The sequence below is a fragment of the Canis aureus genome, chromosome 24, assembly GCF_053574225.1.
Source record: "Canis aureus isolate CA01 chromosome 24, VMU_Caureus_v.1.0, whole genome shotgun sequence".
Taxonomy (NCBI): Eukaryota; Metazoa; Chordata; class Mammalia; order Carnivora; family Canidae; genus Canis; species Canis aureus.
The window spans coordinates 35,996,671-36,011,870 of record NC_135634.1 but is presented as its reverse complement, the minus strand read 5'-3'; the positions used below and the strand labels follow the sequence as shown (position 1 = coordinate 36,011,870).

The 15,200-nt window shown below is 38.3% G+C and overlaps 1 protein-coding gene across 5 annotated transcripts in view; it reads left to right on the top strand.

Moving 5' to 3' along the window:
- PIWIL2 (piwi like RNA-mediated gene silencing 2) overlaps positions 1-15,200 on the top strand; it is a 76,405-nt gene that overhangs the window by 32,798 nt on the left and 28,407 nt on the right. For 4 of the 5 annotated variants that reach the window (XM_077868902.1, XM_077868899.1, XM_077868900.1 and 1 more), the window contains 4 exons: positions 994-1,095; positions 1,682-1,798; positions 2,362-2,450; positions 3,389-3,494. In XM_077868902.1, coding sequence (XP_077725028.1) covers positions 994-1,095; positions 1,682-1,798; positions 2,362-2,450; positions 3,389-3,494 — 414 coding nt within the window. Of the gene's footprint in view, positions 1-993; positions 1,096-1,681; positions 1,799-2,361; positions 2,451-3,388; positions 3,495-4,609; positions 5,776-15,200 lie in introns of those variants that run through there. The other variant, XM_077868903.1, reaches the window with a different exon arrangement.

The window sequence follows — 15,200 nt, the reverse complement described above, 5'->3', positions numbered from 1 at the left end:
GCGTCTGCCTTTGGCTTAGGGCATGATCCTGGAGTCCTGGGATTGAGTCCCACATAGGGCTCCCTGCATGGAGCCTGCTTCTCCCTCTGCCTATGTCTCTGCCTCTATGTGTGTGTGTGTCTCTTATGAATAAATAAATAAAATCTTTAAAAAAATAAAATTTAAAATTATTAAACCCACAACCAGAGTTGTTAGTAAGTACTCTAGGGGCTTAAAAGCTCCTTGTGTTTGATAGGTCCAGCCCATAGGCTACCAGTGTGTTCTGTGTGACTTTGGAAGTTCTTTGATGTGATTGCTGGAATGTGTGTTCTCACAGAAGTCTTAATCTAACACTAATCTTGATTTGGAATAATATATTATTAATTTACTATTAATAGCTGTTCCTGCATAAAGGATTGGCACTTCATTTCACTTAAGTGCTACTTTTCTTTATTCAGACTTTGAAAGATCCTGTTTCCAGTGTTGGATCTCTTAAACAGATGGGTCAGGGATGCTTATATGAGATACACTGCTGGCAATGTCATTCTCTCTCCTAACCATAGAATTAGGAAGAGCCACTTACGGATTTGGCAATAGCTTCGTCTATTTGTGTTTGGCTCTGAATGCTTTCTTGTGGTATCTCAGTTTTGTGGCATGAATGTTAATAAGGTACTTAGCTTACTGAAGAGAGTGGTAGAAAGCATTATAGGGAATTGAAAGCAGCAACTAGGTAACCCTTGCAAATGTTCAAACCTACCTTTTTAGACAACTTTAGGCAGAATGAAGTCAGGTAGTAAGGACTGGCTCTAGATATTTTGTGTACATGTGCAAAGAAGCCCTGAACCCAACAAAGGTTCAAGGACCTATTTGGGGTTGGAACAATCTACCCTCTTTTTTTCTGGTACCTTTAAGGTACGATGACTTTGCAGGCTCTTACACTGCCCCCAGCTGGAACCCTGTCAGGATCCCCTGAGAATTCCAAAGCCTGACTTTTATGTACTTTATCTCCTCAAGGGGAAGATACAGATGGTTGTTTGCATCATCATGGGCACACGTGACGATCTCTATGGGGCTATTAAAAAGCTGTGCTGTGTGCAGGCTCCTGTGCCCTCACAGGTGAGTGGGAGCTGGGCAGGAGGCATGGGTGGAAAGTCTAGCCTCCCTCGAGTCTTTGAAAAGAGGGATTCAGGTGTTCAAAAAGACTGAAGTAACTATTAGAAGCCATCATGTGTAACCCTTCCAGTGGAACATTCCCCTTATTAGAGTAACCTGGTTAAGAGCAGATGCTCTTTATAAATGCTGCCTTCATGTTTCCAAATGAGTTACTTTGGCTGGTTCAAGTGCCTGAGCTGCTGGGCGGTCTCACATGATTGGGTTCTAAGAGTGTAGGCTTCACTCTAAAAGGGGAAAGCTGTTTTTCCTAAGTGGGTTTAAAATTTTTTTTATTCTGTATGAGATTCTTTTGAAAGTTCGCTTTTTGGTGGTTCTTTTATTTTGATTTGTGTTTGTGGTGTGTGTGTGCGTGCAAATGTGCACACTCACACTTGTGCATTCCTGCATGGAAATCCTAGAATTAGAACTAGTCGTGCAAAGTGTATTATCTGCTAACTGGGGTTTCTTAAATGTTGTGTGTATGTCAGGCTTCTTTTACATTGTCTGACAGGCTGATAGTGTCTTCTTTCCCCACACCCTTTTGTTATAGGTCATCAATGTCCGAACCATTGGTCAGCCAACCAGGCTTCGGAGTGTGGCCCAGAAAATTTTACTTCAGATTAATTGTAAATTGGGTGGTGAGCTCTGGGGAGTGGATATTCCTCTGGTGAGTGATGTGTCTTCATTCAATTTAGCTCTTCAGAGATTCCTACCTAGTTGTTTTCCTTATTTTCCTTATAGAGTTATCTATTCTCCATGTTTAGTAGTCTAAATGGTTCATGGCCTGATTTTGTAGAGCCCAAGTACTGAGTATGGTTTTTATAACTTCAAATACTTGAAACCAATAAAAATAAGACTAATATTTCCTGACACATGAAAATTATATGAAATTCCACTTTCAGTGTCCTTAAATGAAGTTTTATTTGAATACAGCCATATTTCTTTACAGACTAGCGATGGCTGCTCTTGTGCTGTTAATGACAAATGGAATTGAATAGTTCCTACAGAGACTGTGTGGTTCACAGAGCCCAGCGTTATTTACTGTGTAGTTCTTTACAGAAAAAGTGTGCTGATTCTATTCTAGATCTCCGACTTCTTCCTAGTGTTTAAAAAAAAAAGGTTGATTTCAGTCTTTCCTTTTCCCAGAATTTATTTTCGTGTTTTGCTTTTGAGGGGCAGATAATAAAAAGATGGGGGGATGGATTGCTTGTTTTTTGTTTTCTAACCCAGAAACAATTAATGGTGATTGGGATGGATGTTTACCATGACCCTAGCCGAGGCATGCGCTCTGTGGTTGGCTTTGTTGCGAGCATCAATCTGTAAGTACTACTCATAATGCCGTTTTGTTTGGTTACCTCATTTTGATGCCTAATCTTACTACAAAATTAGGAAATACTTTTTGAATTTTTTGTTATAGAAAAGTGTACTTTACAAAAGTATGCTAAGCTCTTTTTTCCTTTATCTTTCTATTAGCTTATGTAATCTGTTTCCCAAATTTGTCAGATCTGTAAGTTTATTTCCCTGGCTGTGGTATAATCTTCAGAATGGGGGCTGTATCTTAGTGGGGTTCCCTCCCACAGCAGTGAGGGATTTTTTTGTTCTCATTGTAAAAACAAGGCATGTTCATACAGATACCTGTAGAAATTTAGAAAGTGAAAGTTCCTCATGAAAATCTTTTATTAACTACCACCAGAGGTTTAATGTATGTGTATATATACTTTCAGATTCTCATTTATATGCATAGAACACATATAGGTGGTGTATATATGTATAAATGTGTATTTATACTATTCCTCAACTCTTTTTATGTATTTAAATTGTATATTGCAGACATTTTCTATCAATACAAATAAATCTCAGCCAATTCTTTTTAACTGCTGCATGGAATTTATTGTTTGCTGGAGCACTGTTTAGTTCTCTGTTGGTGGATATCTAGGTGGTTAAATTTTTTCAGTTGGAAGCAGTTTTGTTGCAAAGACCACAATTGTGCCTATATTTTTATATTCTATGTATGACATATAAAAATACATATTATATGTGTAAAATATAAATATAAAACATATAATAAAACCATATATAAATATGTATATAATATATATTATGTCACCATGTGTTTTTACCTGTAACATAAATACATTTACTAGGTATTTGTTGTTTTGGTGCATAGAGAAGCCTGTGTGTACTGACATTCAGACTGTAGACATTCCTCTGTGAGTATGTATTCATCTTTCTCTCTCTCTCACTGCCTTCTCCCCAGCACTCTCACAAAATGGTATTCACGAGTGGTATTCCAGATGCCTCATCAGGAGATTGTGGATAGCCTGAAGCTGTGCCTGGTGGGCTCCTTAAAAAAGTTTTACGAGGTGAGGAGAACAGATTTAAAGTTTCACGGTTTTTAAGGACTGCCTATCTGACCACTTGAAGAGGAAGTCTGATTTAGTGGGAGGGATCCCAAATTGAAGGTGTCTTCTAAACTGACTGAAAAGTTAGTCATTGCTGAATAGGCAGCTCAAAGGGACTGCTTTCAGGCTTCTGCTTGTACAGAGCAGCTTAAAAAGATAAATGCTTTGATTTTGCTTGGTAAGTAATGATTATTCCTAGATTGTCAGTCTGATGCCTGTAGACATAATCTTCATGCCCTTATCAGGGAAGTGGGAGTAAATTTCAGCAATTAAAGCAGCTTATGAATTTACTCAGCTTTTTATGGCTATTATTAGGACTTTTCATTTTGGTTCAAGACAAATGCCTCCCTGTAAATCACCCCTAGAACTCCCAGGAATGCTAACCATGGAGAATTGCTGTCATTAAACTGATAGTGGGTCTGGCACAATGAGCAAGCAAAATACTGGGTTTTACCTTGGCCATACATCAAAGGAAGTGCTGATAAGTGGCTTTCATTTCTTAGGGTCAGAGTTAGCCCTTTGCATGGAGATTAACAATAAGAAATTTAATAATTTCATATGGTTATAGCCAGTCACTAGAACTCCACCTTGTTTCTTTTTAGGTGAATGTTTCCTACATTGTCTTTCAAATAGTTTAATATTCTTTCAGTATTTGAGATTATGTAAAAAAACAAAGTTGAATTTTGTCTCTGAGGAGATGTAAATACATATGCCACTTTGTAACCAAGTCCTACACACACACTACTTTGTCACCAAGCCCACCAGGGGCAGGAGGGAGTCATGAAAGAGTTGTCCTTCATAGCGCTCTGAAGCAACCAACCCTGCCAACACCCTGATCTCAGACTTCTAGCCTCCAGCCCTGTGAAACAATACATATCTGCTGTCGAAGCTACTCAGTTAGTGGTACTTTGTTATGGCAGCCCCAGTGAACAGGTACTCAGTTCATCCCAGCTCTGGCACATGCAGTTGCAGCTCTGGTCTGAGAACCATTAAGAAAAAAGAATGTTGAGGTAAGGTGGGGAAAACAAAAAAAAGTATTGTTGCACCAGCATCTTTCTCCACCCCCTCTTCTCTAGATCCCCCAGAGCAGAGGAGAGAATCTCTGGGCCTTCCTCATGCTGTGTCAGTACACACTCATGGAAGCGTGCAAGTCAACCCTTCATGCCTTTATTCCCTCCATTTTAGACAAAGTTTCAATTGTCCATTCTACTCTCTAACAAACTGTTCCTCTGGGAATGAAAATGTGTTCCTTGGTCTGAGGAATGTGAATTGGCAGTCCAAATTGGTGCAGTATCTTCTGTTTTCAGTTTTGTTTTGTTTTTTTTTTTGTTTTTTTTTTGAGCATTTGTATCTACCAACAGGTATGCATAGCCCAGTCCACAATAGATGTCTGTTTATGTCAAAAAAACTATTTCTTGGGCTGCCTGGGTGGCTCAGTGGCTTAGCACCGCCTTCAGCCCAGGGTCCTGGAGATCTGGGATCGAGTCCCACGTTGGGCTCCCTGCAGGGAGCCTGCTTCTCCCTCTGCCTGTGTCTGTGCCTCTCTCTCTCTCTCTCTCTCTCTCTCTCTCTCTCTCATGAATAAATAAATAAAACCTTTTAAAAAACAAAAACTATTTCTTGCCTCTTGGAGCTACCATTGTCCGTGTAACTTGGCATGTATGTGCAGGGCCTTCCCCTCAGAAAATCTACCCCAGAACCATCTGCATTCTTTGTATCCCCTCTTGTCAGAACAATGCTTGTTGGCATTTTGCACTTCAGAGGGTACAAGAGAAATGTCTAGATTAACCCATTTCTTCATTCCTGTGGCTCCAATGTCCGCTCATTTCATGGACTCAGGTGTCACCTTAAGCAAGCACACCAAAATAACCACTTGCTAATTTCAACCTCTTTTTGATCCTGGAAGGAAGTAATTATTCCCCATTCACACTTCCCTGTACTTACTGATAATTGTCTACCTTTCTGTCTCTATGGATTTTTTTAAAAGATTTATTTATTTATTATATATATATATATATATAGAGAGAGAGAGAGAGAGAGAGAGAGGCGCAGAGAAACAGGCAGAGGGAGAAGCAGGCTCCATGCCGGGAGCCCGACGTGGGACTTGATCCCGGGACTCCAGGATCGTGCCCTGGGCCAAAGGCAGGTGCCAAACCGCCGAGCCACCCAGGGGTCCCCTGTCTCTATGGATTTACTGATTTTGGATACATTATGTGGAAGTAATAATAAAATATGTGACTTATGTTTGGCTTCTTTTATTTAGCATGTTTTTAGGGTTTATGCAAGTTGTAGTATATATTACTACTTTGTTCTTTTTTTTTTTTTTAATTTATTTATGATAGTCACACAGAGAGAGAGAGAGAGAGAGGGGCAGAGACACAGGCAGAGGGAGAAGCAGGCTCCATGCACCGGGAGCCCGATGTGGGATTCGATCCCGGGTCTCCAGGACCGCGCCCTGGGCCAAAGGCAGGCGCTAAACCGCTGCGCCACCCAGGGATCCCTACTTTGTTCTTTTTTATGGATGAGTAATATTCCATTATCTGTTTATTCCACAATAGATTTATCCATTCATTATTGATGAACAATTGGACTTGTTCCTACGTTTTGACTATTCTGAATACTGCTGTAAATATGCCTGTATATGTATTTGAGTACCTATTTGCATTTCCTTTGGGTATATACCTAGGAGTGAAATAGATAAGCTATAAGGTAATTCTGTTTACTTTTTGAGGAGCCAGCAAACTGTTTTCCTCAGTGGCTGCACCATTTTCATTCCTACCAACAACATAACAGAGGTTCCATTTTCTCCAATTCTTGCCAAGACTTTTCCATTTTTAATTACAGCCACTGTGAAGTGGTATCTCATTGTGGTTTTAACTTACATTTCCTTAATAACCAATGACATTGAACATCTTTTCATGTGCTTATTGTCCATTTGTATATCTTCTTTGAAGAAGTCCTTTCAAATATTTTCCTGATTTTTTTAAAGATTTATTTGTTTATTTATTCTTGAGAGACCGAGGGAGAGGCAGAGACACACACAGGCAGAGGGAGAAGCAGGCTCCTTGTAGGGAGCCTGATGTGGGACTTGATCCTGACTCCAGGATCACACCCTGAGCCAAAGGCAAACACTCAACCACTGAGCCACCTGGGTGTCCCTATTTTCCTTATTTTTAAATTGAGTTATCTTTTTGTTGAATTGTAAAGAGGTTTTTGGAGTTGTGGGGCTTTTGTTTTGTTTTGTTGTTTTACATATTTTGGGTGCAGAATACTTGTCTGATAAATGATGTGCAGATATTTTGTTCCATTCTGTAGGATATCTTTTCTTTCTTCATAATGTTAATTTGATGCATAAAAATTTTAAATTTTTGTGAAGTCCTATTTATCTGTTTTTCTTTTTGTTTCTTGTGCTTTTGGTGTCAAATCTAAGAATCTGTTGCCAACTCTGAGGTCATGAAGATTTACCCCTATGTTTTCTTGTAACAGTTTTCAGCTTTAGCTCTTGTATTTGGATCATTGATCCATTTTGAGTTACATTTTGTATATGGAGTGAGGTAGGAATCCATCTTTATTCTTTGGCACGTGTTTATCCACTTATCCCTGCATTACTTGTTGAGGACTATATTCTTTCTCCATAGAATAGTTTTGGCATCCTTGTTAAAAATCAATTGGGCATAGATGTTTATTTCATAGGGTTTATTTCTGAACTCTAAATTCTATTCTGTTGGTCTAAATATCATTTTTAATTTATTTTTAATTTAAATTTAACATACAGTGTATTGTTAGTTTCAGAGGTAGAATTCAGTGATTTGTCAGTCTTCTGTAACACCCAGTGCTCATGACATTGTATGCCCTCCTGAATGTCCATTACCCGGTTATCCCACCCCCGCCCCTCCATAAATGTCATTCTTAATGTCAGTATAAGACTGTTTTGGTTACTGTTTCTTTTTAGTTAGTTGTGAAGTTGGAAAGTGTGTCTTCCAGTTTTGTTTTCTTTTTCGAATATTTTTTTAATTTTAACTGTTCAGGCCCCTTAGAATTTCATGTGAAATTTCCATTTCTGGGGAAAAAAAAGCCGTTGGAATTTTGATCGGGATTGCATTGAATTTGTACAGTGCCTTGCAAGTATTGCCATCTTAATAATACTTAGTCCTATATAGACAGGATATTTTTTCCATTTGTTTAGGTCTTTAATTGTTTTCAGCAACATTTTATAGTTTCCATATACAAGTATTTTACCTCTCTGATTAAATTTATTTCTAGGAATTTTATTGTTTTGGATGCTATTGTAATTGTTTTCTTAATTTCATTTTTGAATTGTCCATTGCTCGTGTACAGAAACATAACTGGTTTTTATGCATTAATCTTTAACCTTAACCACTTTTTTGAATTAGGCTTAGGGCTTTTTCTTTTTTAAAAAAATTCTTGATATTTTCTATTTATGGAATCAGATGATCTCCAGAGATAGTTATACTTCTTTCTTTCCAATTTGAATGCCTTTCTTTTTTTAAAAGATTTTTTTTATTTATTCATTTTAGAGAGTGAGTGTGCATGAGCAGGGGAAGGGAGGGTGGGAGGGAGGGGAAAAGGGAGAGAATCCCAAGCCAACTCCATGCCAAGTGTGGAGCTCACTGCAGGGCTGCATTCCATGACCCTAAGGTCATGACTCAAGCCAAAACCAAGAGTCAGATACTTAAGTGACTGAGCCACCCAGCCAATCACCTCCAATTTGGATGTCTTTTCTTTTTCTTGCACAGTTGCTGTAGTTGGAATTTCAGTTACAATGTTTATAGCAATGGTGAAAATGGGCATCCTATTTTATTTCTGATGTTTATAGGGAATAATTTTAAGTCTTTCACTATTGAGTATAGGTTAGCTGTGAGTTTTCCATAAACTTGATTGATAATGTTAAGGAAGTTTCCTTCTATTCCTAATTTGACAAGAATTTTTTCTTTTTTCTTTTTTTTTTTTGACACGTGATGAACATTTTTATGTTGAAAGTGTGTTGGATTTTATCAGATGCTTTTTCTGCATGTTAATGTATAACAATCTTATTCACATTAATACCAAATTGATTTCAGTAGTATACAAAAACTTTGTTCATACACAGTTCTGTTCTTTCCTCTTTTTTGTTTTTAAAGATTTTATTTATTTGTGAGATAGAGCATAAACATACACACAGAGAAGCAGGCTTCCTGCTTATCAGGGAGCCCTAGGTGGGGCTTGATCCCAGGATCCTGAGATCATGACCTGAGCGGAAGGCAGACACTTAATCAAATGGGCCGTACAGGTGCCCCTCTCTTCCTCTTTTTGTGTGGTGCTAATTCTGTATTAGGGTTCTCCAGAGAAACAGAATCGGGAGCCTGCATGCGCACACATGCATGCACATGCACACGAAGAAAGAGATTTGTTCATTTTAAGGAATTGGCTCACATAATTTATGGAGGCTGTCAAGTCCAAAATCTTCAGAGTGGGCCAGCAGGCTGGAGACCCAGGAAATAGTTGATGTTGCAAATCAAATTTGAGTTTATCCTACTTTGTATTCTTTAGGCTTCTTGGAGATTCAGTTGAATTTTTTACCAGGTTTGGTAATTTTAGGTCCACTATTTCTTCAGATGACCTTTTTGACCCTTTCTGACTCACCTTTCCTACTGAGACTCCACAATTATTTGTATTTGGTATGTTAGATGGCATCTTAGTCTCCAGAAATTGTGTTTATTTTTCTTCTTTTTCCCTCCTCTTTCTCGTACTGGATAATCTCAGTGGACCTATCTCCTAGTTCATGGATTATTTCTTCTGCCTCATCAGATCTACTGTTAAGCCCCTCTAGTGGAAATTGTCCTTTCAGTTGTTATATTTTCTGACTTCCAAATTTTTGCCTTTTTCTCGCTTATAACTTGCATCTTTATTGATAGTTTATTTGGTGAGACACTTTCTATACTTAATGTCTTTATTTTTTTTTTCTTAATGTCTTTAGATGTGGTTTTCTTTATTTTTTTAAACAGTAATTAAAATACTGATTTAAAGTCCCGTGTTCAGTAAAGCCATCAGCTGGGTTTATCCTAGGCAGTTTCTATTGACTACTTTTTTTTATCATGTGAATGGGCCATATTTTACTATTTCTTTATTTTATTTTTTTATTTTTTATTTATTTTTTTTTAAAGATTGTCCTTTCCTCACTGTATGATTTTGGCTTCTTTTTTTTATTTTTTATATTTTTTTAATTTTTATTTATTTATGATAGTCACAGAGAGAGAGAGAGAGAGGCAGAGACACAGGCAGAGGGAGAAGCAGGCTCCATGCACTGGGAGCCCGATGTGGGATTCGATCCCGGGTCTCCAGGATCGCGCCCTGGGCCAAAGGCAGGCGCCAAACCGCTGCGCCAACCAGGGATCCCTATTTTACTATTTCTTAACATGTCTCATTTTTTATTGGAAACTAGACATTTTTCATATATGTGGCAACTCTGCAAATTAGATCTCCACTCCCAGGAATTGCTGTTATTATTTTTTATTTGATGGCTTTTCTGCCTGATTTACAATCTCTGTAATCTAGATTATGTGTAGCACTGAAAATTTCCCTTGGTAGTTTAGTGATCAGTTAATGTCTAGACATATACTTCTTTAAATGCCTGGAACCTGTTCTGCCCCGCCCCCCCCCCCCCCCCCCATGACTGCTACATTATTACCATAGTAGTGAGGCTATAGATGCTACTGCAGAGAAAGGAGGATGTGAGTAGAACAAGTTAAAATACCACAAAGCTTGTGAGATTCAGCCTTTATTTTATTTATTTTTTTTATTCAGCCGGTTTAACTGAACAAATGCTCTTCAGATTGTTGCAAACCTCTGGCTAGTATCCACAATTCCAGAAAGTTTGATTTTGACCAGTTTTGCAGTGTACTCGTTGCTTTTATGGAGGAGATTTTTCAAGGTCCCTTTTTCCCCGTTCAGTAAATATATTCTAAGGAGTGCTTTTGACAGTCTTGCAATTTTCCAGGTGGACAATAATTAGATTCTAGAACCCACTAAGTGTAGATGACACTAGGAAACCTCCAACATTTTGGGTTGGTGCCCTAAAGGGTTACATTGTAGGAATAAGCGTGAGTGAGTAGTATATAACCATTAGAGCAAACTATGGCTTATCTTTGAATTTTTTCTATCCCTGAAATCAAATACAATGACCCCGAATGCTTACGTTCCTGAGTTTCTCATAGTGCTAATACTCCAGACTCTTGGAAAAAGTAAACATAAATCTTCTCTGTATTAAAACCTCATTCCAGGCTTCCCCTCATTTCTTTTTTTTTTTTTTTTTTAATATTTTTTTAAAACTTTTATTTATTTATTTATGATAGTCACACACAGAGAGAGAGAGAGGCAGAGACACAGGCAGAGGGAGAAGCAGGCAGAGGGAGAAGCATGCTCCATGCACCGGGAGCCCGACGTGGGATTCGATCCTGGGTCTCCAGGATCACGCCCTGGGCCAAAGGCAGGCGCCAAACCGCTGCGCCACCCAGGGATCCCTTCCCCTCATTTCTATTAACAGTATTATCAATGCTGTGTTTAGCATGCAATTTCTAGAAAGCAATACATGTAGATTATATATACACACCTACATGTCTACCCATCTGTGTGTCTGTAGGTAGGTATATTACATATATACATGGACATACGTATGTGCTTATATATAAACATGTATATAAAATACACCTAAATTTAACTGAAGAGTTAATGAAGAAAACCATAAGAAAGGCAAGATACAAAAGGACAGAAACCCTACAGGCATATTCTAATTCTGAAAGCAGTAGCTAAAAGTTGAAAAGCTTTAGCACATTTGAAAGTCTTTAAGGATCAAAAACTAGAGGCCAGGGCTCCTAAATCAGTGGTGTTCCCTAGTATACTTCCCCACTCCTTGAGTTGTGAATCTAAAGGGCTACAGAGTTGGAGTAAAGAACTATAGGTAGACTGAATCATGTCAGTCCCTGAATATGAATTAGTTTATTTATTTATTAAATTTTATTTAAATTCAATTTTCCAGCATAGAGTATAACACCCAGTGCTCATCTCATCACCTAAATATGAATTTAGGTGAACTCAACTGCTACTTGCCAGAGCAAATACAAATTCTCTGAAGGAAGGTAACATTATGTTAGGCATCAAAATGTTTCCACAATGCTTACCAATCAATCAATAATAACTAATAACACAAAGAAAATGAGGTGACTAAAAATAGGAAAAAAAATAGATGCTTGATCCTGATCCATATAAGACTCAGATAATTGAGCAACCAGATACATTTTTAAATAGCTACACTTGGGGTGCCTGGATGATTCAGTCAGTTAAGCATTGGTCTCTTGATTTCAGCTCAGGTCATGATCTCAGGGTTGTGAGATCAAGTGATGTGTCAGGCTCTGTGCTGGGGCATGGAGCCTGCTTAAGATTCTCTCTCCTCCTCTCCCCATCAATCTCTCTAAGCCCCTCTTTAAAAAAATAAAATCTTAAAAAAAATAGCTACACTTACTGTATTCAAAGAGGTAAAATACAACAGTAAGAATTTTAGCAAAGAATTGGGAACTATGAGGGATCCCTGGGTGGCGCAGTGCTTTGGCGCCTGCCTTTGGCCCAGGGCGCGATCCTGGAAGACCCGGGATCGAATCCCACGTCGGGCTCCCGGTGCATGGAGCCTGCTTCTCCCTCTGCCTGTGTCTCTGCCTCTCTCTCTCTCTGTGAGACTATCATAAATAAATTTAAAAAAAAAAATTTATAAAAAAAAAGTTTAAAATTAGAATTGGGAACTATGAGGAAAAAAAGTTGGAATTTCTAGAACTGAAATTTCTGCCAAATAAAATTAAATACTCAAAGGATGGGTGTATTAGGTTGCTAGGACTGCCATAGCAACGTACTATAGACTGGGTAGATTAACAAAGACTTATTTCTTCACAGTTCTGGAGGATGGGAAGTCCAAGATTAGGGTGCTGGCAGGGCTGGATTCTCCTGAGGCCTCTCATCTTTTCTTGTAGATGACTGTCTTCTCTCAGTCACATGGTCTTATCCTGTGTGTATCTGTGTCTTAATATCCTTTTCTTACAAAGACACAAGTCATATTTAATTAGAGCCTACCCCAGTGATCTCATTTAAACTTAATAATCTAGTTTTAAAGGCTCTATCTCCAAATACAACCCCACTCCAGGGTACTAGGGACTTCAACGTACAAATTTTGGGGAAAAACATCTCCGTGCAAAAAAACTGGGTAATGGTAGTTTAGACTTTAATTGAGGAAGTAAAAAGTCAACTGAGAGATAAGGAGAAAAAAAAAAAAAAAACGGAAGCATTGAGATACAAAGATATGGGAGATATGGGGTTATAATATATGCATAAGTGGCCCAGAAGGAAGTTAAAGAGGGTATAGAACAGAAGAAATATCTGAAAAGACTATGGTAAAGAATATTCTGAAGGTGACAGAAAACAACAGAGCAATAGATACAAGGTGTCTGAAAGATCCCAAGTAGAATATATATAAAAAAAAGTACACTTAGGTATATTACAGTAAAACTGTTGAAAGACAAATATGCATATGCGATGCACATGCACACATGTTAAGACCAGTCTCAAAGGAAAAGAAAAGAAAGGTTACCTTAAAAAGGCAACAAATGTACTAATAGCTAACTTGTCAAAAAGTGTAACCCACAAGGTGATTAAAAGGGCACCTGGCTGGCTCAGTCAGTGGAGAATGGGACACTTGACCTCAGGGTTGTGAGTTTGAGCCTCACATTGGGTGCAGAGATTACTTAAAAAAATACAGTCTTTAAAAGAGAAAAGAAAACTGCCTATGTAGAATCTAGTATTCATGAAAAATAACTTCTAATAAGGTGAAATAAAGATACCCTATGGCAAACAAAAAATTGAGAGACTTTGTCTCTGGGAAACTCACATTGAAGGAAGATACTAAATGATATTCTTCACCTAGAAGGAAAATTATCCTAGAGAGAAGCTTAGATGTGGTTATGGCAAAAAAGTGGCAAATATGGGATAAATTTGAATGAATACATACTACCTAAAAATACTATAATTCCTTCGGGACCTGAGTGGCTCAGTCAGTTAAACATCTGCCTTTGGCTCAGGTCATGATTCCAGGGTCCTAGAATAGAGCCCCACATCTGGCTCCCCGCTCAGCAGGGAAACCTGCTTCTCCCTCTCCCCCTGCTTGCTCCTCTCCCTGCCCTCTCTCATGCTTTCTATCAAATAAATAAATAAAATCTTTAATAAAATAAAATAATACAATTCCTGAATGGGTATTTATTGTGTGTTGGTATATTTAAGTTTCAAATTAATGAAAATAGTACATAAGGAGGAAGTAAATGAAATTCTAATGCTGTTAGTTTCCTGAATTATTATTATTATAGTTTCTTGAATTATTGAGTAAAAGTTGAAAGTACTTATATTACTTAGATTAACTAGATTTATGTTGTTGTAATTTCTAGATTAGACACTAAATAATAAAAGAATATAGAACTATCAAGAGAAAATTATTTATTTTTTTGTTTTTTTGAAAATTATTTATTTTTAAACTTTTATTTACTTGAGAAAGTATGTGCGCAAGCAGCAGGAAGAGCAAGCAGAGGCAGAGGGAGAAGCAGGCTCCCCATCAAGCAGGGAGCCCAAAGAGAGGCTCATGACCTGAGCAAAAGTCAGATGCCTAACTGACTGAGCCACCCCCCAGGCACCCTACAAAAAAAGTTAAGATTTTTTTATTTACAAGATTTATTTATTTACAAGAGACACACAGAGAGAGAGAGGCAGAGACATAGGCAGAGGGAGAATCAGGCTCCTCGCAGGGAGCCTGATGTGAGACTTGATCCCGGATCCTGGGATCACTCTCTGAGCCAAAGGCAGATGTGCAACCACTGAGCCACCAAGATGTCCAATCACACACAAAAAATTTTTTTTAAGATTTTATTTATTCATGGGAGACACAGAGAGAGAGAGGCAGAGACACAGGCAGAGGGAGAAGCAGGCTCCATGCAGGGAGCCTGACGTGGGACTCGATCCCTAGTCTCCAGGATCAGGACCTGGGCTGAAGGCGGCACTAAATCACTGAGCCACCAGGGCTGCCCACAAAAAAATTTTTAAAAAGGAAGAAAGATGGATGCCTAGATGGCTCAGCAGTTGAGTGTTTGCCTTTGACTCAGGGCATGATCCTGGAGTTCTAGGATAAAGTCCCACAACAAGCTTCCTGCATGGAGCCTGCTTCTCCCTCTGCCTGTGTCTCTGCCTCTCTGTCTGTCTCTCATGAATAAATCAATCTTTTTTTAAAAAAGGAAGAAAAAAAAAAGTGAAACAGCAGAGACAAATAGCATCCAATACTTGAATTTTGAAAATGTTATACCACGTGAAAGAAACCAGTCACAAAAGACTATAGATTCCCATTCATAAAAAATGTGCAGGAGAGGGAAATCTAGAGACAGAAGGTAGGCCAGTGGTTGTTTAGGGCTGAGATTCAGAAAGGATGGAAAGGTGGGTAGGGTGGTGATGTTGTACATACCTATGTATATACTAAAAACATATATACAATTTAGATTGGTGAATTGTATGTATAGTCTATGAATTATATCTCAGTAACAAGATGTTTAAAAAAAATTTAAGAACCATATAGAGGGGGATCCCTGGGTG